This window comes from Dermacentor silvarum, chromosome 4 (genome assembly GCF_013339745.2).
Source record: "Dermacentor silvarum isolate Dsil-2018 chromosome 4, BIME_Dsil_1.4, whole genome shotgun sequence".
NCBI classification, from domain to species: Eukaryota; Metazoa; Arthropoda; class Arachnida; order Ixodida; family Ixodidae; genus Dermacentor; species Dermacentor silvarum.
This window is the reverse complement of record NC_051157.2, coordinates 134917056-134941409: the sequence shown is the minus strand read 5'-3', so window position 1 is coordinate 134941409 and position 24354 is coordinate 134917056. Positions and strand designations below refer to the sequence as shown.

The following is a 24354-nucleotide window of genomic DNA, read 5'->3' as shown; positions in this document are numbered from 1 at the left end:
AATCTATAGCAGACAGGCCAATATGAAAATGAACAATGGATATATCTTGAATTTACTAAATGCACTGAATAAATAGATGATACCATGCATCACGAGTCGGTACAGTCTGACGATACCGTACATTTTTCCAACGATAAAGCTCGATCGACGCGAATGTTCAACTGCGGCAACAACCAGCTGGTGCCAGTGCAACAAGTGTGCGACTTCGTCCCTGACTGCAACAACGTCGCCGATGAACGAGATTGTGGTGCGTGTGACTTCTCCGAAAACACGTGCGGCTGGAACATAAAGGGCTTCACAAACCGTGACACGATGGCCTGGCATCATACGCCCATAGGAAGCGTCCCAAGGTCGCCACTAACAGGATCCGATGAAAGGCGAGGGGGTGAGTATCCGTCCGCTCTTTGTGGGCTTACGTACACGCTGAGCTATACGTAGCAGCAGGCTTCTTTGTGAGGAAACAGAATGCCTCATTCGCTAAATTTGTAAAAAAAAAAAAAGATTTTGTAGTGTGTACGTGCTCCCCTGTTAAAGCAAACAAGCCAATATGCAACTTTCACATTCTACTTCAATGTGTTAGCTGGCTGACGTCATGCTACAGCCCTGGACAGGGGTGCAAAAAAGTGCCAGTATGCCCAAGAGGTCATACTAGTACCTTTGGTTATAATGGATGATTGATCATACTGGATGATTCATAAAAACCGTTCTCTGCGTAACCAAGACTGCTTGCCATCCTGCAGGTGTCATGTGCACTTGGTTCTGTGTTTTAAGTACCACGGGTAAATTGTAACGGCAGTATCTCCATAAAGGTCAATAACGTAACCATGTCAACAGGTTTCTTATGATAACCGCTAGTTATCGGTGACGACGTATAGGATTTTATGACGCAAGTGCCAGATATGGCCGATGAGAGCCGCCACTTCTTTGTGTCTAAAGGGCCGCAGCGATAAAAATGCAACATCACGTTGTGGGTCACCATGCTGATGCTGTATGTTGTATTTTATGTGGTCTTTTGGTATTCTGAACGCACCTTACGAATGCGTTTCGTCATCCATGACGACGCCGCACTCTGGCTGACGTTAGTGTGAATTTCCTGGAAAGATGACCGTAAGAATGAGATTAGGTCACTTCTTTACACTAGTGCATGCATCTCATTTCATATCTAGGATGAATACTTTACGTAATCGTTTCCAAGGTGAAACAAGGAGTAATTGATATGGATCTTAATTTAATGAACAATGTGCCTCAGGAGGTTGCTACGTTTAAATTTCCTAGACCTTCTGCTCAAATATCTAGGGACTTTAGCTACTGTCTCCAGAATCAGTGCGCTGCGTCATTTCCGGGACGGCCAAAATTTAAGATTTTCTGAAGTTTGTTCGAGTACGATCTGCTTTCAACTTTCTTGTGCACAAGTGTTTGCGCATCGTCTCTTGAATAACTCTCATTTGTAAACGTGTTTCTGGAGCAGCAACTGTTGCTCTTCTTTCTTTGATTTGTTTCTTTCCAACAGAACATTTTCTCTGGCGCCGTGTATTCCGGGGCTATTTTTGTACATCCGATGTCCCATTAGTGACGAGGAGTTTTTACTTAGCAACAATAATCTTTTCTAAATTTATATGCCGATCTTAAAAGCGGTTCTTTAAGGTTCATCCTCTACATTACTCTCAAAATTATTTTCGCTGTAGAGCGTGAGATATTCAACTATTGCATCAACTAATATATTCGTGTTGCAGTATTGTATAAAAAATTTATCTCATGTTTAACTTTGCAGGCAGCTACTTGCTCTTGTATTCCAATTTAACCATTCCGATGTCGGCGAGCGCCAGAATCAATTCTCCCATCATAAGAAACACTGACAAGTTATGCACCATGCAGTTTTGGTACAACTACGCCGGAGGCGGTGAGTGATTTCTATTCGGGAGAAGTGCTCCGCAAGATAATGAGTATGAATATTTATTTGGTATACAACAATTAGTAGTGTCAAATTTTAAATGAATTCCTAGTAATAGAAAAGTAAATTCAGCCACCAATTATCTTGTTTTCCTTTCCATAAACAATGTTTCCGTCTACGACGTTCGAAACAAACTTTCACTGCTTAACATAAACTAGTGTTCTAGATTTTTTTTTGCATTCTTAGTTGCACCCGCTACACGTAATACTCTACGTCCGCATCCCCCCTCTCCTCCTACCTGAAAAAAAAAAATCAACAAGAGCGACTCCGCCAAGAGCGCAGCTGAATATTTCCAGTGCACCACGCATGCAAACCTTAATCGTTTTATAAATATGTCTCATATAAATAACTACTTCTATTACTGGCTACATGGCTGTACACCAGCGCTGAAATCAACCAGTGCAAATGTGTCTAGCGTTCTCCTTTTTTGAGAATGCGCACGCAGCGTTATTCTTTCTCTGAAAAAAAAATTCTAACAGCCCAAACAGGACATGTAGACAGAGAAAGACAGCGATTCATATGTCTGTCTGTACATGTCAGGCTCATTCTAATAGCCGTTTCGGTTCACGTTGTTGTGCGCCGCCGCCGCGTAACCGCTATCGCCCGAAATGCGAAGAAAAGTACCCGGTCTCCGCCGAGATCGAACCCAGGCCCGCTGCTTGGGAGTCGGATACTTTACCACTGAGCCACGCAAGCGCTTGCTAGCAGGCGTCAGAAAAAGACCCTATTAACGCGCCCCGGGCAGCCACGCAGGCGCGGACGACCCGAACCTCCGCTAGTATGGTGGCTCCTCCTAGTTAAGGCGCCCTAAACGCTGCGTGCGTAGGCGCAGACGACGAGATGCGATTCAGACGAGGCGCGCAATAAACGCGTTCCCGATATGAGTTGTGCGCCACGTATTCTCGGTAATACCTGCTCAGAAAGCCACACAAAACGCTTTGTCGCTACGAATTACGGTGAAACTTTGGTACCGGGAATGCTGGGCTGCCACGCGACCACACATTCGGTGCGTAAGGCGGCTGTTATGAGGTGCTCAATATGCGTAGTTTAAAGTTGTATTGTTCCCATTTTATAAGTGTCTATGCTTTACTGCACGCGCATTACGATGTAAGGAAACTTCGTGCTTACAAGCGGTTTTGTTTTCATAGCAAAGTGAGTAACATGCAGAACCGGGGCGTCTCTTATTGCACGGCGGTAGTAACTCAAGGTATGGCGGCACACATTAAGCGATTTCGCACTCTATCTAGTGTGAACGCAAGTTCTGATGATCGCGAGATCGAATCCCGGCCGTGGCGGCCGCGTTTCGATGAAGGCTAAATGCAAAACGCCCATGTGCTTGCGTTGTAGTGCACGTTAAAGAACCCCAGGTGGTGAAAATTCATCCGGAGCCCTCCACTACGGCGTGCCTTATAATCACAACTGATTTTGGCGCGTAAATTCCCAGAACGAAGAAGAAGATCCGATCACGCCATACAAGCTAAAATTATCCGCTCCAGTTCACGCAGTTTTTAAGATACGGCATGCTACCGAAAAATAAAGCATGCGTGTTGCTGTAGCAACCGGGTATTAAGCGTAGCAGTTACGAAAACTTCACTTTCCTTTTGATAAGTTATCTTGGCTCCTAGACAGAGCTTTGGTTGACTTGCGTATGAGGAAAGTAGCTTGACAGGAAACCATGAAAGCAAGTAGCTATATTGCAGAGATGATTCGGCATTTTAGGAAGCACGAACCGCATGAATATAGGCTTGACAATCAAAAGAATAATTCTTGTGGTAAAGCCGCACTTGACTGCTTCCTACTTTTGCCAGCGTACATTTGCTACTGCGCTCACCTATCACTGTTTTCAGCATAGGAATGGAGAAACACGACCGTGACTTCACAACTAAAATACTGATAAAATATGAACCAGGACGTTTTTCGAATTACCACTGCTGTATCGAACACTAGTTAAAAAAATTATGGGGTTTTACGTGCCAAAACCACGATCTCGTTATGAGGCACGCCGTAGTGGGGGACTCCGGAAATTTGGACCACCTGGGGTTCTTTAACGTGCACCTAAATCTGAGCACACGGGTGTTTTCTGCATTTCGCCCCCATCGAAATGCGGCCGCCATGGCCGGGATTCGATCGCGCGACCTTGTGCTCAGCAGCCCAACACCATAGCCACTGAGCAATCACGGCGGGTATTGAACACTCGTACTGTAGGTTTTCTGTGGCGGTAAAAATGAGCATTACCAAAATTGGTTGTTCGTCCCTGTCTTCACTTGAATATCTTAGCTGGTGTTGGCTGTTCTGTGGCTATATATTGGCGTATGATATAGAAAGACACAGTTCCTTAAGAAGCTGCTACGGTAATTCTTGGAATACAAGATTTTATTATAATTCAGAATTTCATACTATCGTCGGTAGTACTATCATACTGTATTTCCTTGCTGTGAAACAATGTGGCTTAATATCGGTGCAGTCAAAGCGATACTTTGTATTTATGAGTGATCGCAAGATGGAATAGCGGCCCCACTTATCGATAGCATCCCGCGGAAGAAACGAATTCAGCAACTTATGGCTGTGTGGTGAATGTAAGGTATCGGGAAACCTATAGTGTTTTTTTTTATTGTTTCGGTTGTAATCTTCTCCTCTAAATATTGCAGAAAAGCATGCGGATGTCGTGCTCAACCTGAATGTAGGTGGCTACACAATGCCTGTGTGGAACCTTCGAGGACTTGGCGCGCTACGCCGTGCCGGCATCTGGAATAGAGCCATTTTGAACGTCGGGCGCTACAGAACAGCTATAACCGTAAGCCCCTACACAAGTCAAGTTCTGTCTATTTAGTGTGAAAGTTTAAACAGAAGGTTCCCTGTCGAAGTTATGTAACGAAACTAACGTCACATCTTCAGCGCACTTGAATTGGGGGCAGTATTTTTACTTCACAGGTTGCTTCACCTACAACCTTTAGCTGAAATTAGGTAGGTAGCGAGAATGCAAGCTAAATATTTGGACAGCGTTACCTGTCTAATGCCATGTAATGCGTAGGATGGACAACCGGTGGACCATTAGAGTTACAGAATGGGTATTAAGAGAACGGAAGCGCAGTCGAAGACGACAGAAAACTGGTTGAGGTGATGAAGTCAGGAAATTTGCAGGCGCAAGCTTAGCACAAGACAAGCGTAATTGGAGATCACGGGGAGAGGCCTTCCCCCTGCAGTGGACATAAATATAGGCTGATGATGACCTGTCTAATTAAACTAATTACTTTTAGAGTCTACGCGCCGATCAAGCTGTCTACGGCGATGCATCTTCAGTGAAAGACGCCAAAATTTCTTGAAAATAATGTTAAATGAAGCTAATACGGTCTCTAAAAACAGCAAATGCACCTTCTCTGTCCGGCATACATAGCCTGAAGAGAAGCATACCAGCGGAAGTAGGAACGCCTCCCTGTAGTATCAATGCGTTACGATAAAGGGTCCCTCACTAGTTGACATAGAAATTTTTACGGACATAGGAAGTTGTTACGTGCCCTCTAAGGTGTGTTCTACCAGAACAATTTTTCAAGTGTGTTCAATAATAGCAGATGTAGACATGTGTGAAGTGGTTCGAACCCATGATTTCTGGAGGCAAACGCCACCGCCAACATAGACACTCTCTCCACTTGCCCCGTCTAGCCTCCGAAAGCGAAATTCCTTTCCTTCGTCCTCCCATACCAAAGCCCGAGGATCGCATCACGAATGCGTCGCGGGCCCGGCTTTCTTCTTGCCCCCACCCCCCCTCTCTCTCTCGTTTCTGGCAGTGGTCGATTTTGTGTGCTCTGCACGAGAACATCTGATCAGTGCCAACATTACGATCAATGAGGCAGGTGTGAGAGGATGAAAGAGCATGATCGTGATGTTGGAACACGGTATAACATGAGATAGTTTCATTCTCTTCACGCGCGATTACACGATGTGGGAGCAAGGAGACAAAATGCCGGTACAACTCTCTTGTTACGGTACGAAATAAAACAAAAACACTCAGACATCCGGTTTGTATATTTTATTATTTCTGTAATTTCTAATTTTTCTAATTGAAGCAGCAAGTAGAACAAATAACTGATGTTGCCTTGAATAATTCTCGAAATCACGTGTCACTATGAGTGACGTCACAGCGCTGCCATGTACGTTGGTGCACTTGCGCGATATTATACGTTGGCTCTCTTGCTGGGAGAGCGGCGCACGCGAGCACAAAGGCAAGCGGCATTTAGTTTGAAATTTAAGCTCTTTTCGCTGCACGTAGAGATGTATTACTTAGCAGACACGATCGTTAGCATGCACTGTATACACGGCGCTTGTCAGTTCATAATGGCCAGACCAGGTGAGGGGCCCTTTGGTTGCACTCCATTGCCATTTGTCGTTTAAACACCTGAGACAGGATCCTATAGTTTACCCCAAAATGTCAGGTATAATGAGTTTTTCTTGCGATATCAATTACATGGACAAACCAGGCAAGTTCCCGTTGTTGTTGTCGTCTTCGCCTTCATCGCCTCCGTGATGTTCCGTGTAAAGTCACGCGCTGCCTTCCCGCTTTCCTCCTTTCGCGTGGGATATTGAGTCACCAGTTCCGCTTGCGCCCGGTCGCAAAATACGCGTTTGGTTCTACAGCTAAGCGTCACTTCCCCTCCCTCCTTCCCTCCCTTCCTCCCATCCCCGCACTGCCTTTCGCAAGACGGAATACGTCGCGTTTGCTCTCCGCCGTGCGTTTGCACTTCGTGAAAGCGCGCGGCCCTCGCGCGCTTTCTCTCGCACATACAGCATACGGCGCGCGGCGACGATTATATCGTCTTTGGACTTTATACGGAACCTTACGGTGACGGCAACGCCGACGGTAAAAATCCGCTTGGAGTGTCCATGTAATTGTTATCGAAATGAAATGTGCAAGCGTGAGCCGAGAAGGATGATGACGTTATAAGCGGCGTCCTCTCGCGCGCGCTAGGGGGTGAGTTGGGAGGTGGTCGCGTACAAGGATGGTGGAGGATTCTCAGCGTGCGTCTCCTCTCCTATTCAAGCCCCGGCTGCGCAATGCGAGACCACGAGGGGCACTGTCTTGGAGGTAATCACCTGCGGATGCTAAGGTAAAGGCTACATCACTGATGGCTTCGCGTGCGCTTTGTACTCACGTGCCTAGTTCGTGTTGAACCGAGATTAAGCATGAAGAGGAACTGGCTCTCCGCAGCTGCCTGTCGAGACGTCATGCGTTTCTCCTGTCCGTCGGTGGGCGGTCCCGTCGTGCGTATATATGAATAAAAGCATAAAGACAAGCAAACATTCCCCATTTTTAATTGCGCTTCTCTTTTCTCGTCGTAATGGCGAGACCGCGTGTAGTATGCTCCCGTGAAGCAACGCGCCTACGCAGAGCAACGACGAGAACAAAGACGAGAATGTGATCGGCGGTGGCGATCGAGAATAATGTCTGTATGTGTGTGTGTGTGTGTACCACTGATCCAGACCCACCGATCAGAATAAAGATGTGCGTGCGTGTGTGTGTGTCGACGATGATGAATGCTACCGATCAAGAGTGAAATTGAAAATTCTGTGTCACGTCTGTGTCGTGTGCTGAACATCTTCGCCAGTCATCCACCTTCACTGAGTGGAATTACTCATGATTTTTTTAGAAGGAACGAGGGATTCTTGCACGTCGCTTTTGATTCAGACCTTTTGTTTATTTTGCAGTTCTCCTTCGAAAGCAGGCGATATGCAGGGGAAGACGCCATGTTTGCTGTAGACATGATAAGTTATCGTGGATGCGCGCTACCAGGTGAGCCACTGGGCAGCATACTCAAGGAAAGCGGGTAGGGTTCAACAGCTTAGAAGGCGACATAAGAGAAGCCACGAAAGAGAAATAAAAACAATGATATTAAAATTAAACTCGAAAGCAAAATGATTCGTCATAATGTGAAGTCAGGGGCGATATTATGTAGCTACTCTTTTCGAATACCATACTTTCTCTACTGCCTCCTTGGCTAGGAGGACACCTCGCCTTCGTTAACACCAGCGGGATTAATGATAACAACGAATCGAATAACAGGAAACTAATCCTTTCATAACAGGGTTTAGAAATAATTTAGCACGTACGTGCGCACTGCAGCACCGTGGCTCTAGCAAATTGATAAAATTTAGCGCTAGCAATGCAGAAACTTGGGGTAATTTGTGACAAAGAAAGCACATTTTAACTTAGATGCTTATACTGTATAATTCAGCGCATCGCAATGAAATTAAATATATATATATATATATATATATATATATACATTTGCTGCCGAACATGTAACGCGTGTATTTCCGTCCATCATTCTCGTTTTCCTTTATATTTTACACCATCTCATGCCAATTACCTCTCAACGTGGTGTTTGCAGCTAAGAAGAACAACTGCACCGACTCGGAGTTCCGTTGTTCCAATGGAGCATGCACACAGAAATACGATCTATGCAACTATGTTGATGACTGCGGAGATAACAGCGATGAATCAAAGTGCGGTGAGTATAGTAGTAATGAGCTGCTCTTCTGCTGAGGCAAATGCCTTATCTTGCAGTAAACATTTTACTTATAACCGAGGCATGTTCCCGCTATCGCCATCGGCACCACCGCGCTTACGAGGGTGCGACGCGCATGCGTGGCCTGCGCTATGTCACGTGATTTGCTGCAGGCTCCAAGGGCGAGTACGCAAGTGCGACCTGAAGAGGCAGTCTTCCCGTGGTCCGAGGGTTTGAGGTCACGTCATGTGCCGGGCGTGAAAGGCGTTCATGCAGTGAAGGAAGCAGCAGCACGGAACCTTCGCTTTGATTCACGCACTCGCACTCCCTGTTTGCGTCACGTTTACATTGCGCCGGCATTGTGACCCCGTCCGCTCGCGGTCATCGAGTGAGCTCTATTCATGCGTCTGTATGGGCATGTGACACCACAAGTGCTTACCTTGTGATGTCACATTATCAGTACGGCAGGATCGTTTTCGGCATGGTACGCGATGGAATGGTGTGGCACGTCATCATCATCATCATCATCAGCCTATATTTATGTACACTGCCGGACGAAGGCCTCTCCCTGCGATCTCCTATTACCACTGTCTTGCGCACGCCGATTCCAAATTGCGCCTGCAAATTTCCGAACTTCATCATCCCCCCCCCCCCCCCCCCCCTAGTTTTCTGCCTTCTTCGACTGCGCTTCCCTTCTCTTGGTATCCCATCTGTAACTCTAATGGTCCACCGGTTATCTATCCTATGCATTACATGGCCTGCCCAGCTACACATCTTCCTCTTAATGTAGACTAGAATATTGGCTATCCCCGTTTGCTCTCTGATCCACACCGCTCTCTTCCGGTTTCTTAATATTAGGCTTAACATTTTCCGTTCCATCGCTCTTTGTGCAGTCCTTAACTTGTTCTCGAGCTTGTTTGTTAACCTCCAAGTTTCTGCCCCATATGTTAGCACCGGTGGAATGCAATGATCGTTCACTTTTCTTTTTAACGACAGTGGTAAGATCCCAGTCAGGATTTGGCAATGCCTGCCGTATGCACTCCAACCCAATTTTGTTCTTCTGTAAATTTCTTTCTCATGATCAGGGTCCACTGTGACTAATTGACCTAGATAAACGTACTCCTTTACAGATTCTAGAGGCTGACTGGCGATCCTGAATTGCTGTTCGCTTGCCAGGCTAACGAACGTTATCTTTGTCTTCTGCATAATACTCTTGAACCCCACTTTTACATTTTCTCGGGTAAGGTCCTCAATCATTTGTTGTAATTCGTTCCCATTGTTGCTGAATAGGACAATGTCATGGCGTGCGGCACGTAACAACACTCAAAGAATAGAAGGGCTGGAAATTGAAATTGAAGTGGAATGCATCAACGGTATGCATTTAGGGGTGTCGAAAGAGCATCGACAGCAAGAGGTAAGGCGAAGCAACAGAGCCTGCAAACATAGTCTCATGGACTCATCTTGCACAACCGATTTGGTGTGGGTGCACTGACTTGCACCACAGCAATCAATTGCATATACCTCAACCTAGCTGGCGTTGGCGTTTAGACCCACAGGTTAATCCTTGCAAGCGCCTTACAGAAACTATCAGCTTGACTAGTGAACTTCCCCTAATTCTTGTCACACTCATGCACATTCTCTAAACAACAAACTTCTACGCTTCCTGACACTAACATAATAATGGTAATAACTGCTACAGAAGCAGTTAACTTTAAGAAAACGTAGTGGCGTCACGTGACTATGCTGTCGCCGTGTTTAGGCAGTGAAAAGGCAGTCGCAGTTTTGCCAAATGGGTGGCGCATTGATAATGATAGTTAAATATTTCAGCACTAGATGAAATCAGGCTCGTAGATATAGTGGAAGGAGCACTTGAGGTGTCACAATATTGTTAGCAGAGGCAGTAATGCTTCACACAAATTGGCTATCGGTGTCACTTCCGTGTTGTCTGCCAAGGACAACGTAGGTGTCCGTAAAGATTGCAATCTTCGATGCAGAGAACTCCTCTTCCATGTGTTTCAGCACTGCATCACTTGCTGCTAGTTCCTGAGTTGGTAAAGAAGATGGATGTGGTATCTTAATTATGCACTGTAATTTCGCTAAAGCGCAGAAAATAGCTACAGAGGTGCTTTTACATTCGCTGTGTACAAATGCATAGTTGAATACTTGAACATTATCTGCAAATGTTCTAACTTCTGTGAATGTGTTCATAATCATGTAGGTAGCATCAGGTGTAGTGTTCGCAGGTTACGCATTGATCGATAAATGCGCTCGTAGTTAGCATTCCCCAGAAATTCAGTTTCAAGGACGCGGTGATGGATACGTAAGTGAATCAGCGGGCTGGTTAAAGACGGCTGGGAGATTGGTAGCGTAAACGAAGAAAAAAAACATGCCGTAAAGAGAATGTGATGTATTGAATATTTAAGCATATTGTATAAATAGAGAGATTCAGATGATGTTGAAGTCGTATTACAATTTTCTTACGTAAGTACTAGGTCTCTCCCCAAACGTTTCTGCAGCACGTTTAAAAACACCTATTTCGCCAACTTTCTGATATATCATTATGATCCACTCCAAAATGCTATGCGTTAGACACAACCTCTTGATCCCCCATGGAAGTCTTAAGTGTTTCAACAGGAATGTCATGTTATTTTGAATTATCGTCATATGCCCGAAATGACAACCCTCCACAGCACCAGTTTGCACTTGAAAAAAAAAGAATTCGCTGGGGCTAAGGCCAGTAAGTAGGAATTGTGCGCTAAAAACTGAAGCCCCGCCAATTCTGAGTGCGCAGGGGCATTATCATTGCACAGAATCCTGCGACGCTATTTCGAAAACCTTGGTCAATGCAGCGTACACAATTTATCACACGCCTCAGGACCTCCAAGTAAAAAGTTGTATTCCCAGTCTGTCCTTCCGGCACAAATTTGGTGTACAGAATTCTTTGGCAGCCAATAAACACGATGAATATGACTGATTGTTGTTCTTCCGCTCGATCTCGGCCTTGGCGCGCCTTTCGTTCTGCACTCTTTGCTCTGTGACTTCAGCTCGATTTCGTATTCGCAAATCAAAGTTTTGTCCCCGGTGACCACCTCTGCGTGAATTCATCGCTGTCGTCGGAGGTACTCCAATCTAAGGAGAGTTCTTTACGCCACAAATGTTGTTCAGGAGTCAGCAGCTTCGGCACCGTCTTGGTGTAGCAGTTTTCATTTCCAAGTTTGAGGTCTTAGTTCCCTGAACGGACGAGTTTCTCAAACCAAGTGCTTATGCTATTGTTCTAACAGTCATTCAGCGCTCCTTGAGCACAAGACAGAGCAGAGGATGTTTTCATGCTGTACATGAACATGTGCGTGATGAACGTGCTGCCCATGAGGTGAAGCAGAGTCTGGAGATTTCATTCTTCTTCAGGTCTTCATGGCCATGACATAAAACGCTAGACCAAACAGAACTCTATTCCTTGCATTAGGACATCATTTCTGTAGACGTCTAGTAACATTGAATGAATATCTCCACCATTCGTGCCTATTTCACAAAAAGATTGACATTGATTCCTTGTTCTGTATGTTCGCTGTTCTCTTTTTCAACAAAAATGGGTTGCGCAACAAGTGCATGAATAGAATTCTCTTGTCAGCACTGTCTTGGTGTAGCAGTTTTCATTTCCAAGTTTGAGGTCTTAGTTCCCTGAACGGACGAGTTTCTCAAACCAAGTGCTTATGCTATTATTCTAACAGTCATTCAGCGCTCTTTGAGCTTAAGACAGAGCAGAGGATGTTTTCATGCTGACATGAACATGTGCGTGATGAACGTGCTGCCCATGAGGTGAAGCAGAGTCTGGAGATTTCATTGTTATTCAGGTCTTCATGGCCATGACATAAAACGCTAGACCAAACAGAACTCTATTCCTTGCATTAGGACATCATTTCTGTAGGCGTCTAGTAACATTGAATGAATATCTCCACCATTCGTGCCTATTTCACAAAAAGATTGACATTGATTCCTTGTTCCGTATGTTCGCTGTTCTCTTTTTCAACAAAAATGGGTTGCGCAACAAGTGCATGAATAAAATTCTCTTGTCATAAACAGTCTGGCTCGCGCAGAAGTCAACCGGGCAGTTTCGAATAAAGGAAGCGAGAGACCGGCGCCGCTACACCTTCTCACACTTGTTTGCTGACTCACTGAGCGACCTTTCGGGACAGGCATCCTATAGCACTTGCGACAGCGAAACATACAGCAAAGTTCGAAGTACTTGCTATGCGCACCAAGATCGCCGTAACTCTGCAATGTAGACTAACCCACCCTGTGAAAGCACACGTTCAATGTGTCGCAGAACGTTGAAGGAACGAGTGAATGAGATCGTTATTTGAAAGGCTGTACAGAAGTTAAAAGTGACAATTTATAATGGAACTAATGCTCTACTTCGTTACGGAACGTATCGACAGCATTGGAACGCGTCGACATGAAAACGTATTCCTGTCAGATTCTATTAAAACTCGGTAGAAACCTAATTTCTCGCTAGAGCTTCACTTACCACAAATTATGGATGGTATGCTTTTTTTTTTCATCGTCGTGCAGATTAACCAGCAGCATCTCTGAGAACGCTTACCAGAATTGCTTACTCTTCCGATTCCAGATGACTATCGCCTTCGGTGCAACTTCGACATTTCGTTCTGCGACTGGACGCCAGATGCTCCATTGGATAAAACGCACAACACTTGGGTTTTGAAGCATCCAACGGCATCTTTGTCAGAGTCTCCAACGCGAGATCACACAACAGGCACCCGTTACGGTAAAATCTCACTGAGCACAGGCTACAACTCTAATTTCTCCCAATATGGCAGTCCTAAAACGCATAATGTGTCTGACAATATCGAGGTCCTTTTTGTTGCTTTCAATTTTATAGCACCAAGAGTGGCACGACAGTTCTATACGTTTGAGGAGAAGCTACTCATTGTTAAAATCACAGGACAATTTCATCCTGTTGCTCTTCTTACAAAGTTACTGGAAATTACTACTGCCTGAGGCGCTCGCAGTAAAGGGTGTGGCATATGTATGTTTCAGTGTGGTGCAGTACTGATTAATAATAATGCTGTTTTAACTTTTGCTAACTCTTTTTGCAACATTCGTAAGCATTATTTTCTATTCCACTCCCGGGAAGATAATGCTGTGACGTCGAGGCTAGTTGGCTTTCGTGTTCTGTTTCTGCTGTTAGCTTTTGGCCTGATGTCTTCTTTGACTTTGCCACCCAGAACTTAAAGCAGCTGCCTGGCGATCAGAGAGGCTAACATCTCAGGCATCTAATTAACGATTGTATTTATCGAACTCTTTTTCTATAGCCTCTCTTTCAATATGGATGGCAGTACTGGTTGTACTCATCAGCATTTCAAGGATGAATTGAATTCAGAGTACCTCCCATGGCATATGTGAAGCAGATATCGTTGTTATGAATTCGCTTGTGTCTCTTCGTGAGGATGTACTAGTCATTTCTCATCAGATGTTAGATCTGATGTATTAAATCGGGTCTTGGACAGATAACCATAAATAAAGCATAAGACGCGTGTCTCATGGTCATTCACTGGCGCCAAAGTTGCTTTCTGAGAAGTATATGACGAACTACCCAGTGCCACGTCAGAATAAAAAAAAATTAGAGGCCGCTTCACACTAAGTGGTGCGAAGAAGGAGCAAACAACGAAGCTGTTGGCCCTTCCTTAGCTTTAACCTTGCCTTCCGTTGCTTAACTTGGCTTGGCTGGTTCTTAGCTTTATCTATGCTTTCCTTTGCTTAACTTGGTTTGATTTGGCTGGTTCTTAGCCAAACTTAGCCGACCCCGAGTATCAGGAGATGGGGTCGGCGCGCAGTCTTCTAAAGGCAACTTTATAGTCTGACGTAGCGTTGACGCGCGAGCGCGCTGGGCACGGGGACACCACGCCAACGAAAGCGCAGCACCCATTAGACCGACGCGAGGCGTAACCGACGAACACCGGATACGTCTATGGTGCTTACATGCAACGCCGTTTTAAACGGCGTTGCATGTAGGCTCCCTAGATACGTCGGCCGCGCCTCGCGCTGTGGCAAGAGTAACCTGGGAGAGGGTGGTAACCTCGCCGAGCGATTACGTCACGTGCGTCGCCTAGCAACGCCTCGCACCAGCTGTGAGAGGCGTCGCTAGGCAGCGCGCGGTGACGTAATCGCCAGGCGCACTTTTCTCCACCGCCGAACGCTCCCGGGTCGAACGAAAAGCTTGAATAGCTCTGCTGTTAAAACTGCACCGTTATAGTGTTTTAACACCAAGCAGTGTAGATTTTCGCTCCAAAACTATTTGATGCTGGAGTATTGAAATCTCTGTAGTTCAATATTTTTGATCCACTGGATGATGAGTATCATAACAGAAATAACGTTATGCGGCTGGAAAATTCATTTTCAAAATTGTATGCGTCTTTACCAATTTTATTAATGCGTAAGGCTTCATTGGCGAGTACCCCAACAAAATCTGTCCGTAACGATAAACGTGTCACATCCTTTATGTGCAAAATAAATACATAAGTGGTGAAGTCAAGACATTGTTATAATAGTGTAAATATACCTGCCGGGTAGCTTTAGAATCGATAAGGAAGGAATGGAAATTGAAAACAATAAATGAAAGAGGTAGCCGTTCTCGTCATGCCCCCTTGAAAGCTTACTTTCCTTAAAAGCGCACCTTCCCCCATTACCGATGTGCGTGCAAGGAAGCTTGCTTTTGGATTGCGGAGTATAAAAAATGATAGAATAGCCGATTGGTACATGTGATAATAATGTAATAGTAGGCGATTGGTAGCATTAAGAGAGAAAAAAGTAAAAAAAAAAGTCGAGGTCGAAACAAAACAGAGGGAAATAAAAAAGGTAAAAAAAAGCTGCGCTGTAGCAAAAAAAAAAAAAAAAAGCGGTTGTGACGGCTTTCCGGCTCAATTGATCATATAAAGCCGCAAAATAAATGCATCATTGGTCAAGTTAACGCATGTAATCGTTATAATATAGTGAATTGTAGATGATATGTAGCAATGGGTAGACATACATAAGCTAGTTAAGTGAGAAAAAGCGATGTAGCAGCCGAGAGAAAGAATTCGTATGCATTAGTAGACAATTCTCAGAATTTCTCTCGCATTTATATCCTCCCAGTCGGCCTATTTTATATGCGCTGCAAGAAAACGATCGCTCCATAACTCTCCGTCTACCGCGGTTCTGCGCTGTTGTAAAGGAAACCTGCTTTATATCAGCAAATATTTTCTTTTAATAACTCTCTAATTCTACATCATCACATGTCCTGCCTGCCTTCATCATTTCTTTGAAAATAAACACGTTAAATTAGCAGACCATCAAAGTTCAGATATATGTATTACATAATCGCCTACAATCCACTGCTTAATTTTATTCCGGAACTCCAACAGTATCTGCACGCGTTTGGTATTTATTCAATGGCACTGCGTTTCTGTCATTTAACTCCTGCAATGTTATTCAGATTGCCCATAAGAAAGTAATGTGCATATCACTTTTATGCATGAAAACCATTTGAATGACCTATTACTCACATCGCAAAAACATTCCTACCTTTTATATTTCCACCCAGGGAAATTCATCATTCTCCAATCTGACTCAAAGGTAACAAAATCGACCATCTTGGGCCCTACACTGAATGCTACTATGGATTGTGTGGTAAGGTCACTCAATTTCAGCTCCTCATTCCGGTGTTTTTATACGACATATTATACGGTTGTTATAATTCAAAATGTACCACAAATTGGTTGCTCAGAGCGCCTTAATAAATGTTTTGAATATGTGTCACTTGTGAGGCAAACGTGCTACGAACATGCGTGAGCTGCGTAAATAGTACGAAGCATAGAATATATGTGTGCAATCCATGGCATTATATAAAATAATAAATACCATACAGGACAATGTAGGTGCAACATTTATACTTAAAGTGTAGAATATTGTCTCCGATATAACCCGTTCTCAACGGGATGCCCTAGACTAGCCTAATTTGTTCATTAGAAGAACAGTGTTCTTTCAGAGCAATGCTTCGTGATAAAGTTTCCGACGAATTAATTTTACGAACATCTCATGACACAGATCTCTCTGTTTGCGCTACACATCCTCAATCATAAGTGGTTATGTTGTCGTCAGTTTTTCACTTACTTATGCGACGAGGGCCTTAGAAATGTGGCCATAATGAAATGTCATTTAGCTGAGAAAAATGCTCGCTTTCTAAGGTTAGTGTTACACCGCATGACCAAAAAAAATTGCAGCAGATTCGACGAGTTAGAATCTATATACATTGAAACTTTGTGTGAGTGCATATAGAGTCGAAACAAGAATGCACGCACGCACACATGCACAAACACATACACACATAAGTGCGTGAGGAAACAAATTATAGCAAGCCTTTTGTTGCGCGGAGTTGCTGATTACTTGCGAGTACGACGGACGCCTTGAACGCCTCATGGTTTCACAGCCAGCATGCGCATACGTACTAGCGAAATCCGAATGCATTCTATCCGCAAGACGCGCTTACTTCCTGACTACCATCTAGCCGCAGATGCGTGAAGGCGAGCTTCCTAATTCTTTGTTTTTATTTCCCACACACGGCCGCCGCCACCGCCACGGATGCGTGGAGGCGAGCGCCATCTGGTAGTGGTGCAAAAATCCAGGAGCGTGCGTGATGCGCGTGAAGCGCGTGAAACGCGTACTCCGCTGTGGTTGGTTGGCCTATTCGGCAAGAGAACAACAAGGGGTGCAGCAGCCATGGTCACAAAACCCGGCGAGGTTCGCTAAGAAAACGTTCGTTTTTAATACAGAGTCAAAGTGTTTCTGTTGTGGCCTTCAAAAATTACCATAAAATCATTACGCCTGTCTCATACACTTAACGTACTTGTTGATCTGTAATCGGCACCGTAATGGAGGTCCAAGAATCGCTGGAAGTTCGACACTCAATATTAGCAACAGTAATCAGAAAAGTACAGTTCTGACTAATCTGACTTAATGGAGAGTTTTAGAAATGGGGCACCGTAACTGGTACACGATTGCTGCATGGGGTGTCATTTTTCGTACCTATACTGTCGGGCCTCAAAGACTTTCAAGCCACATTCTGTGGCTTTTCATTCTGAAGTCCCTTGCCATTTATTGCCTTTACAGAAGGAAAGAGTTAATAGTAATCGAACACATTAACTGCAATCCACAAAAATTCTGAGGGTGACACAGATAGTGACTAAATATTTGTGTTTCCGGAGCGGTTATCTTTTATGAGTTCCGTTAGCATTGAGCGCTTGTAACGCCTTTACGGTTGCAAAATGAGATACTCAAATAAATGCTTGAGAAGGTAAACAACAAATACATGTCCAACACGTTCACTTGTTACCAGTACTAGGCAAAAAGACAGGACTTGATCTTGGCCTACTCAGTTCACATTTTAAAGAAACTAACCTCAGCGTTGACGCGACAGGTGCAAGAGTGGTGGACAGACGCTGCTAGCAGTGGTCTCATTCCAGTCTAAAGCGCCCGTGCTGTCATCTTTCTTGTGTCCGTCGTGTAAGGCTAATGCACACTTATTACGCAAAAATAAGTATACTTACCAGGGCGTCATATAATAATTAAATACATTGCTTTTGTGATGTTTCCACAAGGCCGTGTTGGTTTTTCTGTCGGAACCAATGGAAAGGAGCAGCCATCACTAGCCAAGGCAATCCGGATTTGGTGTACCATCCGAAAACATCATGCTTTCGGCATACGAGCTCTTCAGCGCGAAATAATCTCAAAAACGACGGCTATTTCTTGTCAACTTTCTCGTCTGCGTGAAATGCCTAAAAGGATATTACCTATCAGTAGTTTCTTGTCATGAACATAATGCAAATTACTGAGAAACCTGGTCAAATTTAATACTAGGAGGGCGCCGTTGCTTTAATAGTTGCGATCATGTTTGGTTACGCAAAGCTTAGGGCGTCCGATTGCGAAAACAAACCAAACTAAGAGGTTCGCATTCAGCACATGCGCAGAGACGAGATTCAATTTGTTAGTGGCACTTAACGCTTGGGTGCTCTACTCTAAACCTTTCTGATATCTAATATTAACGTGTACACGGAAAAAATCTATCTGAAACCTGTTCATGGGCATGAAATAGGGGGTGAATGCGTTTCTTTTATTACGTTGAGTGGGCCTGGTGGTTATCCAGACCACCTTCCAGACCACCAATTCACTTCTTACAGTGCGGCGCTAAGCTATTGCTGCAACAGTATCAAACGTTTAGGGGTTTCTGCGGCTAAAAATGTGAGTCTATATACATATATAATAAAAGCACTGTACCACTGCCAGCATCCAAATAAAGTTCTTCATACCATACCATACTGCCAGCATCCCTCCCCTGCCGCAGGTACTATTCACCTATGTGTGCAAGAAACGAACTGCAATTCTCAGTTCGAAGCTTCATGCCCTAATAACGAGCAATGGGACATGTCCCGTTGCGCATTTTTAACAATAAAATCTTACTTTATTTGGCAACATCAGTATATCCAATCGTCCTTCCACATCGCCTATTTAGTTTCCACGAAAATCTGTGTTGCTACAGGTGAGAAATGCGACAATGAGCATTACCATAAGAACAATCCTACAAGTACCTTGCGGCAGATGATGGCTTGCATTTCTTTCTTTTTTTCAATCAACGGCTTCTCTTTGCAACATTCTACATGGTTGCTGGTATGCTGCGACAAAGTAGCATCTATAGCTAGACGGAGGCGAGAACGCATCGAGCTTGTTCACGGTGCTTCAATGAAGTACCGAACGAGGCAGTGGCTCACAGCACTCGCACACTGAGTACCTCTAGGTCATTAGCAATGGGGCATATATCCAGATATTTTTACAGCGAAGCTGTTAAGGGCTCACTCTTCGATGGTCGCGTCCGGCAATAGAAAAAGAAACTCTCATCGGCCGTATGCTGTATGTCAAAGCGCGTGAGGGCGCTGGACAAGCGCTTTCACGGGGAGCGAACGCACGGCGGAGAGCAAACGCGACTCCCCAGTGGAAGGGGAGTGGTGGGCGAGGAGAGCATCGAGGCCCCCTTTTTAAACTGTGCGTGTGCGTGCTGGCTCTCCCACTGCGGCGCATGCGCACCGCCCTGCCGGTCTCTGGCGCCTGTGCCGCCGAATCTCTGCGCAGCTTTCGTGCGCCTCTCTCTATAACAATGTCGACAACGACGTTTAGCCGTTCCGTCACGTAGCCAGCGTTTGAGAGTGGTTGTGTGTGGTCACACAAACAACGCGCACAACTGTTGTCGACGGCGGCTGCGTTTTATTGCGATAGCAATGATATGGACACTTCAACTGGATTTCTGCCGTCGCCGTCGCCGTGAGGTTCCGTATAGATAAAATATTCGCTGCGCGTCGTATGCCCGAGCGGAAGCGTGCGGGGACGCGCGCTATCACGGAGAGCGAACGCACTCAATCTCCCACGCGCAAGCAAGAAAGCGGGAAGCCTAGCGCCGGAGGGGGCGGGGGCGGGGGGGGGGGGGGGGCTCTTCTACTCTGCCAACAACTGCGCTCGTCGCTCGCCCGCACCGTCTCTTATCTCTCCCACGCGCAAGCAAGGAAGCGGGAAGCCAGCGCCGGAGGCAGCGGGGGGGGGGGGGGGGGGGCGCACTTCTACTCATGCCAACAACCGCGCTCGTCGCTCGCCCGCACCGTCTCTTATCTACACACGGCTCTGACCTTTATGCACTGTGCATTCGCCGCTCAGTTTCTGTTGAAGCGATAGACCGCACGTACCTTCACCCGCTGCCAGCGTTTTCACAGTCGTTGTCGGCAGTCATTCAGTGTGATCTATTCATGTTTGTTTGTGCGCGCTCACACCAGGCTTGTTCATTCAGTTAGTGATAGTCGGGCCACATTTTCCAACGCACGCTACACATGTAATGCTGCCCGGATCGGCAGTACAGCGCTACAGGTGTGTCCCTTCGCACGCGCTGCCCACAGGAAGCACTTCTCATCAACACAACCATTTCACACGCGCCTTCTCGTGGTCATCGAGTCTCTCTTCATGTCGGTCTACTTACGGCGCAGCACACCTGCTTACTTAATCAGCTCATGTTTACTACAATTCATATTGCTACCAAGGCCGCTCACCTTACTTCGTATGACATCGCTGTGTTGCTATCGCATTTATTGCTTCGCCCTTACGGCGAAACTGTGACATTTTTTGGTCGCGTTCGCACCGAACGCGCGCAGCGTTGGTGACGTGTTTATGAAGAACGTGCCAACCTTTGCCGTACACCCTATGGTGGTGTACCGTAGTGACCATAAGGCCATGTTCCCTGTGGTCACTAAATAAATGAAAACCACCGGATCATATATATTTCTCATTCTTAATTGTTCAAATAACCAATTACGCCATCACATCTTAATAGTCATAATTGGAAATACATAATTCCCGCCATATATTGTACAGCTTCGCTGGTCTTCCACCTACACCCCAGTGGAAGGACTGGCTGTTTTTTTTTTCTAAACTTAGTTTTCCAGCCTAAAGATGAGTTAACAGAACATACACTTGCCTGTTCTATTGTCCCGTCTGTGCACCGAAAAAAAAGTATTATGTCAAATGAACCAGTGGTACCACACGTTCTTGCAAATATCTTTTTTTTTCTAAGTGACTCGTGGCTCTGCAGTGGATATCTGGATATCTGAATACTTTTTTTTCCTCTACGCGCCTTACAGATAACATTCTTTTTCACACTACGTGGATGGAGTATGCCGCAGCTGACACTCAATGTCCGAACAACTAAGGACGGACCTTTTCAACCTGTGTGGTCCACAGTTGGACAATCGCAATTTTCTCACTTCACTGCGGCTAGCGTGCTCTTCGACGAGGCCGTTCCGTATCAGGTAAGAGCGAGGCCGTCTTTTAGAAATGGAATTGTGGGACGCTGTACAAAGCCTTTCGCAGCAAAACTTAGTCGACCCTTTGCCGGAATAGTATAGCAGCAAGTACGCGGCACACTGATAGTATTGCTTGCTCACCCACACGCGGACTATCGCAGTCGTTCACCTGCTCCCTTCGTAGAAAATTGTCAGATCTATATTTTATTCGAACCCTTTAATGACGGCATACATATGTACCGAAAAAACAAAGAATTTTCCATATAAATTCACAATTCACACGGACAATAAGCATAATGAACAAAAAGAAAATAATATCACATTACGGTTACATTTTCGCAAATAGGGAGCAAATATTTGGCAGAAAATTGCAAGTGGGCTTCACCCCTAGCCAACCATGTAATCCTTTGGTATTTGTACTAACAGGTGTCAGCAATTTTAAACCATAGGTACGCAATTGAATTGTTTTATGCCACGTGTGTGACACAACCGCAGCCGCATGTGTAAACTTCTTCCTCATCCCCTGTTCCTGCTTTAAACCTGCAAGTGACGCTTGCTGCCTGTCATTCCGTGTTGGCTGAAGACATTTTACCAGAAACGTCGTACTCAATACCGAAACTCAGAGAGAAAAAAAACTACTTCTATTATGTTGCCTGTCCTCGACACTCGTCAATAAAGGGAACCGTACTTGTTCTCTCGCTGACACCTACATTTTTTTATTTCATTAAACTTTATTTCACTATTTCACTTTTTATTTCACATAAAGATCACTCCGGTCGACAATGAATCAGTCGGTCGACAATGCTTCAATTATTCGAAATATCCTCTATTCCCCGCTTAACGTAGAGGTAAAAGACGGCTTACACACTTTTCTTTCTTTTCCTCCAGTATATCTCATTTTTATTATTTTGCAAGGAAGCCCTGTGAGCATTTTTATTTTCTCGCTTGTGTGACCCTGATGGTTATATGATTTCTTTATTTGCAATCGCAGTACTGTGCTCGTCCTGGAGCAGATATGCGCACAAGTAAACGCTTTAACCTTACAAAATTAAAAACTTAATAGACGTAACATGTATATGATGTAGTGCATTAATGTCAAAGGTGACCTAATATTGCTCGGTTGTCTGACCTGAAGAAGTCCTGATGACATTTTCTGAAAAGCTACAAATGGCGTTGTTCGTTCTCGATCTGTATAGAGAGAGAAAACTACCTTTCCTCACGGTACTCCTGAACAACGTCTATTTTCGTAGCCGGTGGAGGGTATGTATTTACATACGACAGTATGCTAGCACGCACAAATCAATAGAGTTAGGTAAAACGATATTACCTTATTTACAACGTCATATATTCATTGACATGCAGATAGTGAAACGCGACGACACAATTCATTATTGTGGTGCCTGGAATTTTGAAATGTGCCTGTGGGGGTCTCTTAGAAAGAAAGAAAGTAAAAAAAGCAAGACGGGAAGGAAAAAAAACGGACGGACGAACAAGAAGGAGACAGAAGAACAAGCGGGAGGGGAAGGTGTACATGGAAAAAAAGGTTCGTATGGTTGGCATATGCGTAAAAGCTTGGAAGAAAATATTCCAGTCAGTGCTTGGGGAGAGGTAGGGAAGAGCTGGAAACATGATAATAGGTAAGCTTAAAATTCGAGGTTAGCTAGCGGCATAACGTCTTTCGCGTCTTTGTTAATGATATGAGAATTTCCGGTTTAAGTTACAGCATTTAACGATTTTGAATTGGCACGTGCCAAATTGATGTTTGTCAGGTGTAGGCTCCTAAACGTGTGTATGGTGTATGATTCCATATTACAAGTGGCGAGTGGCACACGTAGTCTGCTCTCTAGAGTGTGCCACCTGTAAAAAATTATACATAGGTGAGATTAGACACAAACTTCATACCAGACTCAACGGCCATTGTGCACATACAAAACACAGTTCACCTAAAGCCAGCCACTTCAATTAACCTTGCCATATATTCGATAAAGCAAGGCTCTATAAAGAACAAACTAAATTCCGTTCACCCCGCAAGAGGAAATATACGGAATCATACCTCATGCACAAGTTTACATGCGTATACCCCCGACGGGAATCAATTTGGAACGTGGCAACTTACATTGCTAAAAGCTATAACTTCAACCTAAAATTCTAATTTCATTAACAAAGGCAGAAAACACGTTATGATACCAGCTAACCTCGATTCTTAACCTCACCTATTCCTCCGTTTCCAGCCATTCCCTGCCTCTTCCCTACGACTCAATTTAATATTCAATGCCAGACTTTCACGCATGTATCAACTATACGAGCCCTTATCCCATGTACACATGCCTCCTCCAGCTTTTTTCTGCCTTTTCTGCCCTGATATTTGTTGTTCCATTATTTTTCTTTCATTTCTTTCCTTCGTTCTTTTTTCTTTACTTTTTAAAATTTTTTGTCCAAAGACCCTCACCGACATATTCCAAAGTGCCAGACGGCAGAATACCTTATTCGGCGTCACGACCACACAGGGTGGCGCCACTTCTGTACACCACTGTGACGACGCCTACACCGAACTTCTGAGGCTAACGTCGACTTCAAATAGCATTCTGCTGCCTTCCAACTACCCTACCCATCGCCCCCAGAATCCGTGTCGCCAACATAACACCTTCAAAAGTACCCGACGCAATGCTGTGGCGCTGCTCGAGTCATTCTTCCAACTCCTTTCTTTTTTGAAGTAAGGTTTAACAGCGCAGGGTCACCAGAGGGGACCAAAGAGAGAACAGAGCGCTGACTTCATACACTTTATTTTCTTTTCAGAGAGCACCACTATTTATATAGTCACACAATAGCACACAGACCATGCGCAGAACGCCACGACAAAACCACACAAAATTCAACTTGGTTATAGCCCGAGGTATTTGATGTCCTTGTCAGTGAGAGTGACAGAGGGAGTACTGACGAAACCATCCTATAAACGTACAATTTCTCCCGCTTCGATTGCCTCACGCGTAACACCGTATCTGTGTTTTTGAGATAC

General features: G+C 44.8%; 1 protein-coding gene across 1 annotated transcript in view; it reads left to right on the top strand.

The window, feature by feature from the left end:
- LOC119448917 (MAM and LDL-receptor class A domain-containing protein 1-like) overlaps nt 1-24354 on the top strand; it is a 265378-nt gene that overhangs the window by 196312 nt on the left and 44712 nt on the right. The window contains exons 35-42 of the mRNA XM_049666561.1: nt 140-385; nt 1772-1900; nt 4600-4745; nt 7652-7736; nt 8335-8454; nt 13079-13234; nt 16049-16134; nt 21177-21344. Of these exons, the coding sequence (XP_049522518.1) occupies nt 140-385; nt 1772-1900; nt 4600-4745; nt 7652-7736; nt 8335-8454; nt 13079-13234; nt 16049-16134; nt 21177-21344 (1136 nt within the window). The remainder of the gene's footprint in view (nt 1-139; nt 386-1771; nt 1901-4599; nt 4746-7651; nt 7737-8334; nt 8455-13078; nt 13235-16048; nt 16135-21176; nt 21345-24354) is intronic.